Source organism: Hipposideros armiger, unplaced genomic scaffold (genome assembly GCF_001890085.2).
Source record: "Hipposideros armiger isolate ML-2016 unplaced genomic scaffold, ASM189008v1 scaffold_569, whole genome shotgun sequence".
Classification (NCBI taxonomy): domain Eukaryota; kingdom Metazoa; phylum Chordata; class Mammalia; order Chiroptera; family Hipposideridae; genus Hipposideros; species Hipposideros armiger.
This window is the reverse complement of record NW_017731919.1, coordinates 360,492-379,813: the sequence shown is the minus strand read 5'-3', so window position 1 is coordinate 379,813 and position 19,322 is coordinate 360,492. Positions and strand designations below refer to the sequence as shown.

At 48.3% G+C, this 19,322-nt stretch overlaps 1 protein-coding gene across 2 annotated transcripts in view; it reads left to right on the top strand.

Annotated features, from left to right (window-relative positions):
- Positions 1–15,610, top strand: part of GALNT6 (polypeptide N-acetylgalactosaminyltransferase 6) — a 33,154-nt gene extending 17,544 nt beyond the window's left edge. For both annotated transcript variants that reach the window (XM_019623904.1, XM_019623905.1), the window contains exons 5-12: positions 1,212–1,361; positions 2,461–2,695; positions 6,312–6,429; positions 7,784–7,984; positions 8,529–8,660; positions 9,282–9,383; positions 10,458–10,610; positions 12,063–15,610. In XM_019623904.1, the coding sequence (XP_019479449.1) occupies positions 1,212–1,361; positions 2,461–2,695; positions 6,312–6,429; positions 7,784–7,984; positions 8,529–8,660; positions 9,282–9,383; positions 10,458–10,610; positions 12,063–12,176 (1,205 nt within the window). In that variant the 3' untranslated portion in view covers positions 12,177–15,610. The remainder of the gene's footprint in view (positions 1–1,211; positions 1,362–2,460; positions 2,696–6,311; positions 6,430–7,783; positions 7,985–8,528; positions 8,661–9,281; positions 9,384–10,457; positions 10,611–12,062) is intronic.
- Positions 15,611–19,322: the final 3,712 nt, after the last annotated feature.

Sequence of the window (19,322 nt, the reverse complement as noted above, 5' to 3'; positions counted from 1 at the left end):
GAGAGAGAGAGAGAGAGAGAGAGAGAGAGAGAGAGAGCAACCCCCCACCCCACCCCCCAAATTGATTTCAGGCCCCACAGTTTGCATAGCACTGTGTTCGGAGCAAGGTCTAAGCACTGGGCTGATCCTACAGCCCAAAAGAGAAGGAACACGATCATCTGTCACACCTGCCCTCCACCTCCACTTCTGAAACTACAGGCAGCTCCATTCTGCACAACCAGGAACAGGACAGTGGCATGGATAAAACAAAACAGCAGTTAAGACATAAGTAAGATTTGTAATATGTTTCAGATGGATTGCTTCAGAATAGAGCTATGTTTAATGCTCTGAGGATTTCTGACTGAAAAATGGTCCTGAAGTAAGCCCCCACTCAGGAGGAACTGACAATCTCAGCAGAGATAGCCCTCCCTTCAAAAAGCTTTCCCCATCCCCACCCCCAAATTCGGAGGGTTGCCCCTCCTGCAGGCCCTCCCTGCCCTGCACTAGCTCTGGCAGGTGTCACTGATCACCTGTCTCCTGGGTGGCAGGGCTCACCACTGGACCTGGCCCATGGCAGGCACTTCTAATTAAAAAGCTGCTTGGCATCTTTGCATCTTCCTAAAGAATTCCACATGCAGAGGAGGTAATAAAGAGGATTAGAGTAACACTACTTGCTGCTGATCCAGCAAGCAAAAAAACAAACAAAATCAATATTTTTGTGTGTTCTACCTGGCAAACATTCTGAGGAGCCTGGGAGACAGGGAATGAGACACATAGAAACGACTTCCACAACCACCAGGCGTGGGAAGCAGAGGAGGCTGGAATCACAGCTCTGAAAGATGGTGGCTGGGGGCGCAGAGGCCAAGAGAGGCATCTGATAGCCTTTGTCGGAAGTTTATACTTGATTTGAGACCAAAGAAACACAACTCTGAGGTCCTATTTTGGATGTTGGAGAAGGTGCCTAGGTAAACAGGCACAGGATCGACACGACAGAGCCAGGGTCCTGGCAGGGTTGGCTTGGGGTGGCAGGATGCGCTTGGCAACCCACAGGACTTACTCCTGCCATCCCCTTCCACACCTTCGGCATCTGTGGAATTGCTTAGTGCAGTAGGTGTGGGAGGGTTCAAGATTCAGGCCTGCTGGAGGCCCACAAGCACCAGGGCTTGGTGCCCTCAGGGGATTAGGTTTGCAGCAAAGTGGCGAGCTGACTACAGTGGCACTGTCCCTTCCAGAGTACTTAAAGGAGCAACTGGAGCAGTACGTGAAGCAGCTGCAGATCGTGAGGGTGGTGCGGCAGGAGGAACGGAAGGGCTTGATCACCGCCCGACTGCTGGGAGCCAGCGTGGCACAGGCAGAGGTGCTCACCTTCCTGGATGCCCACTGTGAGTTAAAGAGTGCTGGCCTGGCACCCGGCAGGCCTGGGTATAGTCTGGTCCATCCCATCCCTGTCCCTGGCCGAATGCAGAGCTGTGACCACAGCATCACCAAGCCCGCTTCCTGCTCTGCTGCTCCAAGGAGTGAGGAGGCTTAAGACTCACTCCGGCTTCTTCTAGCCCCTTCTCACCCCAACCTCAGGGAAGTTTTATCAGGAGGCACACACAGCCCTAAAAGAACTGGTGACCCCACAGTTGCTGGGCGTGTGCTCTGAAGTAGCAGACATTTCCGTTTCCCTCGCTCCCCTGACGTGTACCTCATTCTGTACTCAGCCCCTCAGAGAGGCCTCCTGTTACCACTCGGAAGAGACTTGTATGGAGCTTTCCTGTGGCCCCCTGGAGCCAGGAAGGCCTCTCTCTTGCCCCAAACCAGAACACCTCCCACCATTGTCAGGGGGGGAAAAAAAACTGTTCCCCAAAAGTGGTGATATATATTGGGGAAAGCCCTAGACTCGGGAGTCAGGAGACCCGGGTTTGTGTTCTGGCTCTGCCACTATCTGAACCTTAAGTTTCCTCAATTGTAAGATGGGAATGAGGATACCAGTATTACCAACAGAATTATTACTCTGAGGGCCAAAGAAAGTCATAAATACAGTTCACTGAAAATCTCAAAGGGCTAGAGACAAATGAAAGGGATTATTCTTCTACAGCTGGAGCTGAAGCTTGAGATGAGATACCCCTGGGAGAGGAGATATCTGCCTCTGAAATCTACACTTGGGTGGGGAGGGCTGATTTAGTGGGTAGGCTGGGAACCCAAAGACCCCCATCCAGGGCCTTCCCTGTGCTTTGGGATCATTTGAGTTGACCATGTTACTCCCCTGAGACCTTCCTTCTCCCCTCCAAAGCTGCCTCCATCTTTAGGTGGGGGGAAGGGAGGTAGGAGGTTCTCAGGTCTCTCTACAGCTGTGGAGCCTGCCTGTGTTTCTCTGCCTATAACTAGGAAGTGGATGGAGGGTTCTCATGTCCCCCTGGGTCTCCCTGATGGCGTGGGGCATGGGCACAGCTGTGGGCAGGACCCTGACAGCTGGCTCCTGGTCTGGGCCTGCAGGTGAGTGCTTCCATGGCTGGCTTGAGCCCCTCCTGGCTCGCATCGCCGAGGACAAGACAGCGGTGGTGAGTCCGGACATCGTCACCATTGACCTTAACACTTTCGAGTTCTCCAAGCCCGTCCAGAGGGGCAGAGTCCATAGCCGTGGCAACTTCGACTGGAGCCTGACCTTCGGCTGGGAGACGCTACCTCCACATGAAAAGCAGAGGCGCAAGGATGAGACCTACCCCATCAAGTAAGGACCACAGCCTGGTGAGCCCCCAACACCGGCTCCATGACCCCAGACCCACCCAGTGCTAGGGACCTGGGCCATCTCAGGTCAACATTTATTTATTAGGTGCCCTATCGAGCACTTGACATATTTTAGTTAATCCTCATCCCATATGATAAGCCTGTTTTATTGGTGAGAACACTGAGGCTCCTAGCGAGAAACGAGGGGCCTCAGATCAGGCAGCTAGCTAGTGGTGGAACAAGGATACCCGTCCTGGCCTGACTGACCCAAGCCCATGCTCCTAACCATAGCATTACACTGCTTGCTGTTCTCCACCACTTACTGTGTGCCAGGCACTGGACAAGGGCTTTCCACACTTTGTCTCATGTATTCCTCTCTGCACATATAAGTACATGACTGGTACTTGCAGAGGCGCTGAGAGATAGTGGGTAGAGGCCATTGTTGAATAGCCATTATAACAAGAGGGGGTGGCCTTATTTTTGAGAAGACTGAGAACATATTAAACAAACGTAGAGAAGTGTTCTACAGTTTGCAATTGCCCCGAATATTTTCAGTAAAGGGCCAAATAGTAAATATTTCAGGTTTGCCAACTACATACAATCTGTTGTATATTATTCCTTATTTGTGCTTCTTTTAAACAATCCTTTAAAAATGTAAACACCATTCTTTGCTCCAGAGCCTGATAAAGCCAGGCCAGATTTGGGCCCCAGGTCACAGCTTGCCAACCCTGAGCTAGAGGGTGGATACGGGCAAGTTACCCGTTGTTTAACTCCCACCTGGGCTTACCTTCCCCTCATACACCCATTCTGCCCTTCCCTCCCTAACTACCTGTTGGTGTTAACAGAGGCCACAAGTTTTATGTGAACAGATGTCTCAGCCAAACTGAGTTGGGGAGTGACTTTTAGAGCATGCTGTGGTTTGGAATTATCTGCCATTGTTTTCCTATACGGGCCAGGAAACTTGAGGGCCAACTGAATATATATCAGCGATGGAGGGAAGCGGAGAGTGGGGGTACAGTGAGCAGAGGTGAGAAGGAAGGCTTGAAAGGAGAGAGGGTTGGAGTTCCTCCCACGCCACGTGCCCAAATCCTAAGAAATGCTGCTCAGAGTCTCAGGAGAGAGGGCTTAGGTGAGTGCCACAGGAAGGGGTCCTGTGGATCCTAAACAGCCACCTGCTCTGCCTCTATTAGGAGGAGGAGAAGCAACAGAGGGGGAAAAGGAAAAGAGAAGGCAGGAGAGAGAAAAGAAATTGGAATTCCCTGTTGACCGTCTGCTTGTGTCGTGTCATAGATGTCTTTTGTTTGGTGTGTACAGCAAGAAAGGCCCCCTCCCCCAAGCTGGGGGCCAGGCACACAGTAGCACAGTCAGGGCCCGGGCACCTGGCCACCACCCATCACTGACATCCCCGGCTCCGATGTCCAAGGACCATACAACTGGAAGATAAAGCTCCAGTGTTTGAGGAATGAATTTGCTCGCTGGTCCAGTGTTTGGGGAATGAAATTGCTCCCTGGTGGTATGCATGGCTTACCCTTAGTCCTATGCACTCTACATAGTACCCCACCAGGAGGCCTTCAGGCAGTCCCCTCCCATCCTCCGCTCTGAAAGCCAGCAGGAAGCTGAGAGAAGAGGAGGCTTAGGATTTAGAGAATCCTAAGAAGTAGACCAGGAAATACAGGCTTTGTTGCCTTTTGGTTGTGGGTCTGCAGTGAAGTTCTCTGTGTGGGTTTAAAACCCCATAAAGGTAGTTTGTTGATAGCTCCTCGGTCAGAGAGACCTCTCAAAGCCAAGAGACAGGCCCAAGTCAGGGAGACCCTCAAGAAGAAGCAGGTTAGCTCCAAAGTGCTCGTCTGGAGTTCTGGGACTCTGAGCCTTTCTGGGTCTTACTAAGACTGGCATAGGACCCCTGGGAGAGGTCAGAACCCATGACAGAAAGCCTGCGTGAACTTGAGGGTTTCCCAACTGAAATTCCTTTCAGAAAGCAGCTAAAGGAGCCAACTTCAGGGCAACAGAAGCAGCCACAAGGTAACACCAAGGTCAGGCTCCTGCGTAGTCACCTTGACAGATCAGTCCAGTGAACACTGATGGAGTCCCTGCTGTGTGTAAAGCACTTTGATCAGCTCTGGGCTTACAGAGAAGGTGTCAGTATCTTTCTGTCCATATGTACTATATGAAGAAGCAACAGAAGGGGGCAACAAAGCCACATCCAAGCAAGCCTGGCTCCCACACAGCTGCCAACAGCTACTGATTATATATCTGATAATCTGCCCCTGTCTCGCCCAGCACCTACGCCCACCTTCAACCCTTAGCGCAGTCCCTCCTATGAGCAACGTGGTATCTAAATTCTAGGAATGAGACATTTTTGTCAATCTGTCTTCATATGGGTCTGTGCCTCCCTGCTTTTGTCTGAAAGCCAGAATCTTTTTGTTACCTCCAAGTGCGCCTTTTACTGCAAGTGAACCTGATGTCATCTCACTTCCTACCCTGTTTCCGGAGCACCTCTTATCACGTCCCTCTGTTCAAAGCAGCAGGCAGATTTTCCCCAAAGCTAAAGTTTCTCACGCAGTACTAAGCACCAGGGCTGGGCTCCTAGTAAAACTGTGACTTTCTAGTCCCTGAAGGGCCAAGGACCCTGAAAGAAAACGGGGTCAGTCCAGCTCATAATATTCATTCCTGGTTTGAATCCTCTTCTCAAAAACAATTTCACACAGCTTCATTAGAATAATAACCGAGTATTTACTATGCTCCAGGAACCTTGATGCCAAAAAGCAAATGATGGTAGCTTTACCCTGTGCTACTAGACTATGCGCTCAGAAAATGGGATATCTTTTTTAGCTCAGTATGCCTAACATGTAGCCTTAACAGGCCCTGGTGGCTGGTGTTTATTGCACCCTTGGTTGAATGAATGAATGAGTGCCTTTTAAAAGAGAGTATAATAATTGCATCTACCTTTGACCTGGTTCCTAGAAGGTGAAGAGGACATAATAAAAGCTCAGTAGGGGGCCGGCCAAGTGGCACAGTGGTTAAGATACTGGCTTGGGACGCCAGAGGGCCCCGGTTCGGATCCCACATATAAGGGCCAGTGACACTGCCCTCCACAGCTAAGATGCTGAACAACAGCTCAATCTGGAGCTGGGCTGCTGTTGAGTTGCCGGCGACAGCATAGGCTGCAGCCCCTGTGGCAGTGGGTTGCCATGGGCTACCGTGTGTAGCCAGCAGCCAGCATGAGTGGCCAGCAGCTGCAGTGAGCGGCCGTCCAGAAGCCAGCGACTGATGTGCCTCGCCTGGGAAGAGCGCAATAATGGTGCCAACTTGGGCCAGTGAAGCAACGTCCTCCACAGCTAGACTGAAGAACAAAATGACAGCAACTTGTCTGTTCCCCTTTCCCCAATTCCCCAGCGCTGTTCCCATTTCCCCAATTTAAAAAAAAAAATCTTAAAAAAAAAAAAAGCTCAGTAAACATTTGCTGAATGAGTAAGTCAGTGGAAGAGGGGCTGCACATCCCAGAAAAGGGGTTGGGGGTAGGTTAGGAGGCGACAGCGGTGAGTCCCCAGCTTTCCACACCAGGGTCCCACTCCTCTTCACCCCAGAAGATACACATGCTTCTCCCTCTGTCTCTCCAGATCCCCGACGTTTGCTGGTGGCCTCTTCTCCATCTCCAAGTCCTACTTTGAACACATCGGTACCTATGATAATCAGATGGAGATCTGGGGAGGGGAGAACGTGGAAATGTCCTTCCGGGTGAGAGTGAAGAGGGCTTTGAGGGGGGAACCGCCACGTCCCAGGGGACAACCTGAGAGCCTGTGTCTTAGGCAGCAGAGCCTCAGGGATATGACACCTGCAACTGAACTGAACAGGTGGCTGTTTCCTGTCATGGCTCCACTTTCCCTCTACTCCTCCCATCTCTGGCAGCAGGGCTTTGGGAATCAGGTGGACAACTTGAAACCAATTAGTAGGCAGAACTCCTGAGAGAGAAGGGGTAAAAGGAACTGGACACTGGGGACTGGTGACCTCTTTCAGGATGTCTGTCGGAAAAGGGTTAGACCCTGGTCAGGGCTTAATGGTGAGGACCCTGGAACAGGTCAGTAAGCAGTCATTATCCTCTTTCTAGAAAAATCAGTCTCCCCTTTCCAGGCCAGAGGACACATGCCCTGGTAGTCTTTGGAGTTTTCCTACCCTATGCTCGGCAAGTTGTTCATACTGTAGGAGAAAGATGATGGTGGCCCAAATACTGGTGGACCCCAGAACTCTGAGAGGTTCCAGGAAGAAGGCCAACCAGGATTAGGTTAGGAAGAAAGGAGTGCCTCTCCATGAATTCGATACAAATCCCCATGCCAGTGGGGAGGTAATTAGTAAGTAAATGAGCTCATTTATGAAGTCACTCCTAAGCACATCTTTAATACCTGCTGTTACTATGATTATATATTTGTGTTGCTACTATACTGAAATGAACAACATACCTCCTAATTTAAAACCTAAAAAGAGAAGACAAGTGGGAGGGCTTAAACCAGCCTACTAGCATACATAAGTCACCAGCTCAGTCACCATAACTCCCAGGGTTCTGATTCTAGACTCACCCATGAGCCTCTGACCCCTGTTCAGTCTCTCTCCTAGGAAGCTAGTGTGCTAAAGGTCCAGGGGACTACCACAGGCCACCTGGCAGTTGCCTATCCTTGATATAATTAATGCACTGGTGTTCTGACTGGGTCATAAAACTATCTTGATTTGAGGGAGTTTGAGATTCCAGTAACACCTGGGTGAGCTGATAAAATCAGCTCCAAGTCAAAACGCCAAGTGTCCGAAGCTCAAAATATGTATATGGACACAAAGTTTGCCAAACTGTCTTTTCTCTAAAGTGGGACTTGGTAACTCTTAGAACCCTGCAAATCAGAGTGAACCAACTTCAGAGAGCGAGGGATTGTGTAGTCATGACCTAGGAAGAACCCTGGGCAGTGTCCTTTTTTCCAGGAGAGAGCAGCATTTCCTTGAGTCCTTGAACCTGGGGTCGGGTGCTCTGGAACTGGAACGGAGCTGTCTCGGCGGAGACTGTCATACCCAGCCCCATGAAGGCCCCATCTGTGTCCTCCTGTTGTAGGTGTGGCAGTGTGGGGGCCAGCTGGAGATCATCCCCTGCTCTGTGGTGGGCCACGTGTTCCGTACCAAGAGCCCCCACACCTTTCCCAAGGGCATCAATGTCATTGCTCGCAACCAGGTGCGCCTGGCTGAGGTCTGGATGGATGGCTACAAGGAGATTTTCTACCGGAGAAATATGCAGGCAGCAAAGATGGCCCAAGAGGTGAGAAGAAATGGTGCTCTGGAGGTGTTTGGATGAAGAGAAGTACAGATCCCAAGCCTTGATCAAGGGCTTAGTGGTAGAGGCCCATCCATCACTACCATCTGGTGCCTCCCTTTATCCCTTTAACATTGTGAAGGTTAAAGAGCCCAGGAGGCTAGAGAATGAGGAGAGGACCTTTGTTGTCCTTGCCTAGAGAACCCCAGCTTCTTTTAGGAGGGGAGGGTAAAGAGATTTGGAGGAAGCACCTCTTACAGGAGCAATGACTTTGCTCTGAGAGGCTCAGATTGGGGGGCTGGGAGAAAATTCACTGGGAAGTGAGTGACAGGAGATGAGGGAGTAAGGGCTATGGGTGGGGGCCCCAAACCCAAGACGGGGTTTGGGATTGATTTGAGGCTGAGTCAGTAGCTCCAGCAGGTCCTGAGCAGGGATGAGCCTGAGACCCATTCTGGGAGAAGGCGGCCCCAGGAACTCAGAGCTACTTCAACCCAGACAGGAAGGTCCAGGCTGGTGGAACTAACTGTTAGGGTGCTGGCTTCGTTGACAGAAATCCTTCGGTGACATTTCGGAACGACTGCAGCTGAGGGAACAACTACACTGTCGTAATTTTTCCTGGTTCCTGCACAACATCTACCCAGAGATGTTTGTTCCTGACCTGAAGCCCACCTTCTACGGAGCGGTGAGCCTTGAGAACCAACTTGCCTACCCATCATCACAGATGCCCCTAGAGAAGTTCAGGACCCTTTACTCCACAGAGGGATGACGAACGAGAGTGATTTTTACTTTCCACACTCCTTTATCCAGAAAGACTTTAGGGCTTCTAGAGATAGCTGAAATCCTAGTAAGAGGAAGACAATGCCCATAAGCATGGCTCTCAAACACCAGCATCAGAATCATCAGGAAGGAGTGTTAAAACAGACTGCTGATTCAGCAGGACTGGGGTGGGTGGAGCCTAAAAATGTGCATTGCTAATGAGTTCCTAGGTGATGCTGATGGTCTGGGGAATCACATTTTGAGAGCCATTTGCCCCTCAGGAAATTCACCCGTACTGGGGGCTTCTCCCAGGGACCTGGCAGCCTGGGAGGTTGCCCAGCCTGCGTTGGCCCAACCTCTGGGCTGTGCACCTCCCTTTGCTGTGAACGCCAGGCATCAGGGCTAATGAGCAGAAAGGATGCGCAGAGGGGAAAACTCAGCGGCGAAATCCAGTCATGCACATTTATTCCAGCTGGGCCCAACACCACCAACTAAACAACTCCTGACTGTGCTGTCCTGATTCCCCTCTCTGCTCACCATTCTGCAGATAAAGAACCTCGGCATTGATCAATGCCTGGACGTGGGCGAGAACAACCATGGAGGGAAGCCCCTCATCATGTACACCTGCCATAACCTGGGCGGCAACCAGGTATACAGCCCCACTCTCCCCGGGCAGGCCCGAGACAAGCCTGCCTCTGGGCCATCTCCTCTCTTCACTCAAAATAGTCCTTGCCTGAGGAATAGGGTGGGGGCTATCCTGAGAGAGGAGGACATACCACCCTCACACTCAGAAAGCTCCCAGTCTGAGGGGGACTGCATGATCCAGACAGACAAGGTCTGAAGTCTGAATTAGGGACATCCAGAGAGCACGGGCCATCAGTGCTGGGTGCTAGAGAGGGATGGAGGGGAGAACTGCTTATCAGAGAAGGCTTGCTGGAGGATGCCAGATGCTAAGTGATGTTTTAGGGTAAGTGTGGGAAAATTTTAAGCATTTTCCCTTACCTTCGTACTTCTATCTTCAGTGCCTCCCCTGCCCAGAAATACCACTGTGCTCCTACCACCCAAAAATGACCCCCAAACAACCACCTAATGACATCTCAGTCGCCTGGCATCCTGAGAGTTTACACTATGCCCTACAGTGCCCCAGTTCTTCCCTGAGGAGTGACGAGTAACCTCCCTGACGCCAGTCCCTCGATCTACCCTGAATGCCCAGTGTTTGGTAAGGAAGAAGCACTTGAAGCATAACTGAAGCAAGGAAAGGAGTGGCTTGGGACACTGAACAGGCTGCCAGTATATACCTATGAAGACCAAGTCATTCTAAAGCAATTCCCTGTACCACTGGCCTGCACAATGATTTTAGGTGGTATTAATACATTGGTGAACATTTTTTATTTTAATAGTAACCTATTAACTAAAAAGCACTAGCGTATCAAACAACATGGCTTTACAGATAATGCTTAAAATGAAGCTAAGTTAAAATTTTAAAGAAAAAAAATATTAAGAAACTATTACTCCAGTATAACCCAGATATGGTAAAAAAACAAACAAACAAACAAACAAAAAAACCCTGAAAGTGACACATGAATTACTGAAGTCTTGGCACCCACTCACGGTCCTCCCCAGGAGGCCATCTGTGGTTGGCATCTTAGGGCAGATGGCTTTGGAAAATGTTGGGCACACTCTCCGCCTGTTCCTCAGAACCTCCTCTTGTCTTGACTTCTAGTACTTTGAGTACACAACCCAGAGGGACCTTCGCCACAACATCGCAAAGCAGCTGTGTCTACATGCCAGTGCTGGCACTTTGGGCCTTAGGAGCTGTCACTTCACTGGCAAAAACAGCCAAGTCCCCAAGGACGAGGAATGGGAATTGACCCAGGTGAGTTAGATGCCCAGGCAGCTCAGCATCAAGAAGCTGAGACCGCCACTGCCCCGCTCATTTTCTGCATCTTCTGCCTGAGGACAGTATAGAAAGCATGGAGAGTGTGGGCTGGATCACAGGCAGCGTTCCTGGGGCTTAAGTAATATTTGGTGATGGCTGGTTCTGGCTGATAGAAAGATGTTGTCAGGGGTTATGGTGCATGGCCAGCTCTGTCATGGTTTAAGTATTTTTAGACTGAACCTATGCAGATGAAAGTGAAGGGGCACTCATGGTTCCTGCCTGCCCTCTGTGTGCCAGGTGCAAAGCTGTGCACGCACAGATGTTGGTTTGGTTAATCTTGCGGAGTCTCTTCCCAAGTAGGTGGTGTCCCATTTCTACAGATGAGCCAGCCGAAGCTCAGCAAGCTGGTGACTATGCCAAGATCCATCGCTAGTAAATGGCAGGCCTCTGGGATTCAGACCTAGAGAAGTCTGACTTGACAGCACAGGTTCTCTCCATTACACCGCATTGCCTGAGGATTTATAGTGTAATTTCTACAGTACTGGGCTCAAACTAGCACCCCCGGTGAGCCTCCACACCCCAGTCTTCCCCAACACCCCGTCTCTGGCTTAGGGGAAGAAGAGCCTACCCCTGGGATTCAGAAAAGGGAGAAGTCTAAATGTGATCCCAGGCAGAAAGGGGGGGCGGGCAGCGGTGGCCCAGGACTTGAATTAAGACTGGCAATCTGGAGAAGAGGCCCCTGAAAGCACTGCCGTTATTCCAGCCATGCAGGCTAACGCTAGGGATGGGGAATTGGCACCAGACACAGGTGGAAACTCAGGAACGCGTCCCTTCAGAGTGTCTGGTATCCAAGGAGAGGAATTTGGAGGTATTCTNAAGATCCATCGCTAGTAAATGGCAGGCCTCTGGGATTCAGACCTAGAGAAGTCTGACTTGACAGCACAGGTTCTCTCCATTACACCGCATTGCCTGAGGATTTATAGTGTAATTTCTACAGTACTGGGCTCAAACTAGCACCCCCGGTGAGCCTCCACACCCCAGTCTTCCCCAACACCCAGTCTCTGGCTTAGGGGAAGAAGAGCCTACCCCTGGGATTCAGAAAAGGGAGAAGTCTAAATGTGATCCCAGGCACAAAGGGGGGGCGGGCAGCGGTGGCCCAGGACTTGAATTAAGACTGGCAATCTGGAGAAGAGGCCCCTGAAAGCATTGCTGTTATTCCAGCCATGCAGGCTAACGCTAGGGATGGGGAATTGGCACCAGACACAGGTGGAAACTCAGGAACGCGTCCCTTCAGAGTGTCTGGTATCCAAGGAGAGGAATTTGGAGGTATTCTTTTTGTACCTTGTTGGGTTCCTTTGCCTTTTATCTGTTGTCACCATCTTGTTGGTCCCTAGTAGTACTGTTAGAGGTCTGAGGCCCAGGTTGACCTTTCACTGTGTCATCTTTTAGGACCAGCTCATCAGGAACTCAGGATCTGGTACCTGCCTGACGTCTGTGGACAAAAAGCCCGCCATGGCCTCCTGCAATCCCAGTGACCCCCACCAGCACTGGCTGTTCATCTAGGCCTCGGAGCGTTCCCCATGGGAGTTCCCACATGCCTCTCAGGAAATAGTATCTTTTGGGAACCCAATCATCAGCTTCTCTGCAGGCCTTCAAGATGGATTTCAAAACCAAATTTTGGATATCAAGGCAGGACCTACCTACTCCTTGCAACAACATTGGGCCCATTTTCTTTCCTCCACGTTGACGGAAGAGACTGTAAGAACACATAATACTTGGCCTAGAGCGTTCCTTCTGTCCTAGAAACAGACTTCCAAAACAGAGAAGGCATTTGGGATAGGGCCCAGGGCAGCAATGCTGAATTCAAAACAAGTACCTCTGCAGCCACGTCCTGAAGCCCTGGTCATCAGAGCACCCACAGAATCTAGTAAAATCATATATTCTCACAGGGATGAGAGGCCGAAGAGAATCCCCCTTGCTAGTAGTACCCAAAGTTTGTAGAGCCATTTACAGTTTACAGAAAGCACCCTGACGGGAATCCTTTATCTTACTTCATCTGCACAGGAATCCTGTGAGAAAGAGCAGGAACCACCAGGTCAGAAAGCTGAGGCAGGGAGGAGTCAAGGAGCTTGTTGACAGTCCCACAGCTAGAGGATGGCTGGAGCGAGCCAGGCTTGATCTTGACCACTGAACCAGGGTGCCTTCCACCACACCACAAGAACACTAGACAGCTCGCCATCAGCCTTCCTGTTCTCTCTTCCCTCCATTCTGATCATTTCTGGCTGGCTGGTCTCCATAAAGCCTAGAACAGGGGAGCGAGGGAGCCATAAGGGAGATCACATCTGGGAATCCTGGGATGTTAGTGTTAGAAGAAAACTCAGGAGCCAGTGATTCTCAGGTTTGTTTGTTTGTTTCTTGTTTTTCTTGTTTGTCTGGAAATTAGAAGTGGATGTGCAGGAGAACAAGCTGTGGGATGACAGTCGATTCTCAGGTTTTAAGTCCCAGAGCCCTTTTTCCGATGCCCCATACATACTGTAAATAAAGGGCAGAGCAGCCACAGGTGAAGTTGAGGGTGGGTGAGGGCAATGCCCACCAGCCCCTGATCTTCTAAAGTTCTGTAAACACAATTTGAAAACTCGTAGTTTTAGTCCAACCTTATCATTTTCATATTATGAAACCAAGGCCAAATAAGTGAAGTAGTTGGCCCAAGGCCACACCGCAAGGCACTGGCAGCCCTGAGGCCAGGACCCAGATAAGGATAACAGCCCTGGGAAATCTGAGGAAGCGGGGACAGTGTGTAGTCAGTCGAGCATGACTGGCCTTGTCTGCTGTACTTGCATGAGGTCCCCACGTGGAACAGATCTGACATGCATGTCAGCTCCTTCCCAAGCAAACTGGACCCCACACATAGGGCTGCTTTGCCTGAATCAAGAGAGCCCAGCTGCTAGAAGAGGACTCACATTCCTTGCAAGAGGACTTCTGACTTTCAGGTGCAGGCTGTCATCTTGGGCATCACCACGTGAGGGTGCCATGGAACCACAGCTGCCTTTTTCCCAGCAAGTCAGTACTGCAGGAAATCTAGGTCCCTGAGAGCCTGCAGAGGAAACATTCTGGGGCAGCCCAGCCAAAGAAACAGAGTGGCCAGGATGTGACCTGGAGTAGGGAAAGGGAAAAATTCTTCCCCAGAAAGAGAAGAGAATTGGACATGAGATCCCAGTGGAAATAAAGGTTTTATGGCATTGGTATAGGGAGTTTGTGTTGGGTTCTTCTTCTCCTGTATTGTCCCTTAGCTGATCCATTTGGAGAATCAGTTGATTCAAGCTGTGAAGAACTATACACATCTGAAAAGTTGTCACAGTCACTGTCTCTTGTCCCCAAATATCCGTTGGCCCCCAATCTAGCCAACGTACTGTGTGTCAAGCCCATGTAGACATGAGTTATAAGATAAGGCTCTTACCCTGTGGAACTCACACTCTAGCTGGGAAAACAGAGATGCAAGCAAGTCATGACAAGCCTGGACATGTTCAGAGATGTGCTAGGTGTGTTAGAACAATTCCTTCCATTTAGGGGAATCAGGAAAGGCCTCACAAAGCTGGTGACATTTGACCTTAGACCTCAAAAGATGAGTCTTCAGATGAGAAGGATTCACTATGCCGAGACCTCACAGGAGCAACAATCTAGCATGAGAAAAGTCACAGAGGGACAAAGTTACAAGTGGATCTGGGAAACCAAAAAGACGTCAGGGTGAGAGAGTAGAGGATATAGAAGCTAAGAGATCAGGGCCACATTATGACTTACATAGGCACTTTGGCCTTCATAAAAAAAAAATATTTAAAATTATCTTTTACCACTGCATTGGTATAAAGATGAATATAATCCAGGCTGATGCTATTCATTTCATTTCTTCTGATTTTAAAAAGAAACTAAAACGTTTTTGGGGGCCCCTAAAAGTATTCTGGACCCTAAGTACTGTGCCTACTGTGCCTACTGGGTAAGTCAGCCCTATAGAACAATGGGTTGGGGCCCAATTGCGAAGGCTGTGAATGCCATGCTAATAGGTAAGCTATATGGAGCCATAGTCCCGAACTCTAATCCTAGCCCTACTCCTGGCTGCATTAAACATCCAATCATTGATCAGGCGTTGATTATTTGCCATTTATCCCAGTATCCCTCATGCAGCCTGTAGCATCACCCAACAGCTTCCCAGCTCAGTCCTATGAGCTATGTCTAACCAACATGCCCTGTCCTATGATCTAATGGGTCGTCGGAAAAGTCATGACACATTTTTGCACCGAAAAACATAGAAACATACGTCATAACTTTTCCAACGACCCAATATGTCTAACCATGGTGCCCCGATGTGGTTCCTCACCCCCTACCCCAAACAGCATAGCCTCTCCCAGGGACTAAGAGTAACTCACAGGGAGTGAGAGATGCAGTAGAAGAGAGAAAAGGTCACATGCCAGGCCTCTAGAGTAGGCCCAGGTTTCAGGGTGAGGAAGGGACTAGGGAAGAGAGGTAGTCAAGAAGAGGGAGAGAGCGCTGATGGGTGGTGGGAAGGCTCAAGAAACCAGCTTCCGGGCCTCTCTAGCCAAGGCTGGACTGGCCCTAACCTGACACCTGCACTCTTCCTTAAAGCTACCCCTCTGAGCATTCTCAGAGCTAACCCAAAACCCTAATGCTAGCCCTGTGCTACTATCTCCTGGTTCCAGCAGACTTGCCTGAGCATTGAATGGCTGGGGATCTATTTCCCACTTACAGAGTATTGGTGCCATTGCCAAAAATAGCTAAAAGTCCCGGAATTTATTCTTTAGTTATTTTTAACCACAAAAGTAATGCTGTAGTGAAGTCAAATAATACAGAAAAATATGAGTAAAAAGTGAAATTTATCCTCGCAATGCCCCTATACCTATTGATTCATTCTCTAGATGTAATAACTTTACAGCTTGGTATAAACCCTTCCATACCATTTTTCTATGAATCTACAAATATACACATACTGTATTGTTTGCAATTTGATTTCTTCATATTAAAGACATCTTTTCATGTCAGTTCATTTAAGTCCAACTCATTCTTTTTAAAAGCTGCACAGTATTCCATAATATGGTTAAACCCAATTTCTTTAACCTTGTCTTATTGATGAATACTTACATTTTCCCTAATTTTGCAACAAACTTTGTAACAAACTATACTATACAAAGGTTTTTTTCCATTATAGCTGACATTCAATATTATATTAGTTTCAGGTGTTGCACATAGTGATTAGACATTTATATAAGTCTAGTACCCACCTGGCACCATATATAATTATTACAATATTATTGACTATATTCCCTATGCTGTACTATATATCCCCATGACAATTTTTAACTGGCAATTTGTACATCTAATCCCTTCACGTTTTTTACCCATCCCTCCAACCCCTCTCCCATCTGGCAACCATCAATTTGTTCTCTGTATCCATGGATCTGCTTCTGTTTTTTTCTTAGATTTCACATATAAGTAAAATTATATGGTATTTGTCTTTCTCTGTCGGACTTATTTCACTTAGCATAATATCCTCTAGGTCCATCCATGTTGTTGTACATGGTAAGATTTCATTCTTTTTCATGGCTGAGTAATATTCCATTGTATATTTGTACCACCTCTTCTTTACCAATTGTCTATTGATGGGCACTTAAGTTGCATCCATATCTTGGCTATTGTAAATAGCACTGCAGTGAACACGGGTGCATATATCTTTTCGAATTAGTGTTTTGGGTTTCTTCTGATAAATACCCAGAAGTGGAATTGCTGGGTCATAAGGTAGTTCTATTTTTAATTTTTTGAAGAACTGCCATACTGTGTTCTCCATAGTGGCTGCACCAATTTGCAATCCCACCAACACTTGTTGTTTGTTGATTTTTTTTATGATAACCATTCTGACAGGTGTGAGGTGATATCTCATTGTGGTTTTTGTTTGCATTTCTCTGATGATTAGTGATGTTGAGCATCTTTTCATATGTCTATTGTCCACCTGAATGTCCTGTTTGGAAAAATGTCTATTCAGGTCCTCTGCCCATTTTTTAATCAGATTGTTTATTTTTTTGGTGTTGAGTTGTATGAGTTCTTTATAAGTTCTGGATATTAACCCATTGTCAGATGTATCATTGGTGAATATCTTCTCCCGTTTGGTAGGTTGTTTTTGTTTTGTTGATGGTTTCCTTTGCTGTGCAAAATCTTTTTAGTTTGATGTAGTCCCATTTGTTTATTTTTTCTTTTGTTTCCCTTGCCTGAGGAGATATATCCAAAAAAAGATTACTAAGAATAGTGTCAAAGAGTTTACTGCCTATTTTCTTTTAGGACTTTTATGGTTTCAGGTTTTACATTTAAGTCTTCATTTTGAGTTTATTCTTCTATATGGCATAAGAAAGTGGTCTAGTTTCATTTTTGCATGTATCTGTACAGTTTTCCCAACACCATTGATTATTAATAATAGACTGTCTTTACCCCATTGTGTATTCTTGCTTCCTTTGTCATAGATTAAGTGACCATATAGGTGTGGGTTTATTTCTGGGCTCTCTATTCTGTTCCATTGATCTATGTGTCTGTTTTTATGCCAGTACCCATGCTATTTTGATTACTACAGCCTTGTGGGATAGTGTGATATCAGGTAATGTGACACCTCCAACTTTGTTTTTCTTTCTCAATATTGCTGTGGCTATTCGGGGTCTTCTGTCATTCCATATAAATTTTAGGATTATTCTAGTTCTGTGAAAAATGCCATTGGTATGTTGATAGGGATTGCGTTGAATCTATAGTTTGCTTTGGGTTATACTATACAGTTTTGTGACAAACTATAATCCACATCCTTGTACATTAATTTTTGTGCTGTGTTTATTTCAAAGGGATGCATTCCTAGAATTAGAATTGTTTTCAGAAGAAATACAGTGCCTTGAAAATTAAGCCAGACTTCTGGTCAAGATGGCAGAATAGGTAAAGGCTGTGCTTGCCTCCTGCCACAACCACATCAAAATTACAACTAAATTATAGAACCACCACCTTTCGAACCACCTGAAGACTAGCTGAACAGAACTCCTATAACTATGGATATAAAAAAGCCACATCGAGACTGGTAGGAGGGGAGGAGATGCGAAACGGGCTGGTCCCACACCCACATGTAGTGGTTAAGAATTGGGAGGGATCTCTCAGCTGTGGAGGTCCCCTCTGAGGAGCAGAGTCCCAACCCCACACGGGGTTCCCCAGCCCAGAGCATCAGTACTGGGAAGAGGAGTCCCCACAAAAGCTGGCTGTGAAAATCAGCAGGGACTTAGTCTGGATGAGACAGAGGGCTGCTGCTTACCTAGGCATCCTCTTAAAGGGCCCAAGCTCACTGACTCACACTCGCCCTGAGCTCCAGGAAAGGGACTGCAGCTCAAAAAGTGCCAGTGACATAGGGGAAGGAACTGAACTGATTAACTTCATGGTGAGGACTGGTGGGGCAGCTCTTTCTGGGACTAAAGTGCCACAGGAGCCATTGTTTCTTTGTTGAGCCCTTCCCCATATAGCCTGCAGGTGCTGAGGGTTGCCTAATCTGTGTCTCTGACAACTAGCTATAGCTGTTAGCCCTACTTTGTGGATTCCCTGAGACCCCTCCCCATGCAGTTCACTTGCCCACACAAGCTGCTGGCCTGAGCCTACACTGTGGACTTTCCTAAAATCTCTCAAAGGTGCACAAACTCCAAACAAGCAGCAGCTGGCCTCAGCATACCCTGTACCACTTGCTACGTAGCTCCAAGCCTGGAACTAGGGACAGCTGACCTCAGTTCACAACATAACTGCTCCCAGGCACCTCCAAGCCTAGCACAGGCAGCTACCAACTGCAGACCACTTTGTAGCTCCTACCAGGTGGCCCCGGGCCAGACACAGGCAGTGGCTGACCTTGGCCTGCACTGGAGTCCCTCCCAAAAGGCCTCAGAACCAACACACCTGGTGGCCAGCTTCAGACTACAGCTAGCACAGCCCAACTCGTGCCACAAACAACACACCCAAAGGATGGACTCGGCAGGCACCAAAGCCCCGCTAAAGTGAATCCTGTTCCATGGGGTCAGCCCCTGAACAATAGTTTGTCTGCTATAGTCATGGCCAGTCCACACAGCCAGTCAGCCTGAGGGTCAATCCCACCCACTTCTGTGCCAACAGCAATCATGGCTCAGTTACAACAGGAGGGCACAAACAATTCACACAAGGGATACCCCTGGAGCACCCAGCTCAGGTGAACAGGGAGACTGCACTACTGGCCCCCTCAGGAAACCTACTATATAAGACCATTCTGCCAAGACTTGGAGATGTAGCAGATCTACCTAATACATAAAAACAAACATAGGGAAGCAGCCAAAATGAGAAAACAAAGAAATATGTCCCAATGAAAGAACAGGACAAAACTCCAGGCAATCAAATACAGGCAATTAATCTACCAGATGCAGAATTCAAAACACTGGTTATAAGGACACTCAATGAACTTAGAGGAAGAATAGGTTATCTCAGTGAGAACTTCAACAGAGCTAGGAAACATTTTTTTTTTAAGATTTTTATTGGGGAATTGGGGGATGGGAACAGTGCTGGGGGGTTGGGGGAAGGGGAACAGACAAGATGCTGTCGTTTTGTTCTTCAATCTAGTTGTGGAGGACGTTGCTTCACTGGCCCAAGTTGGCACCATCATTGCGCTCT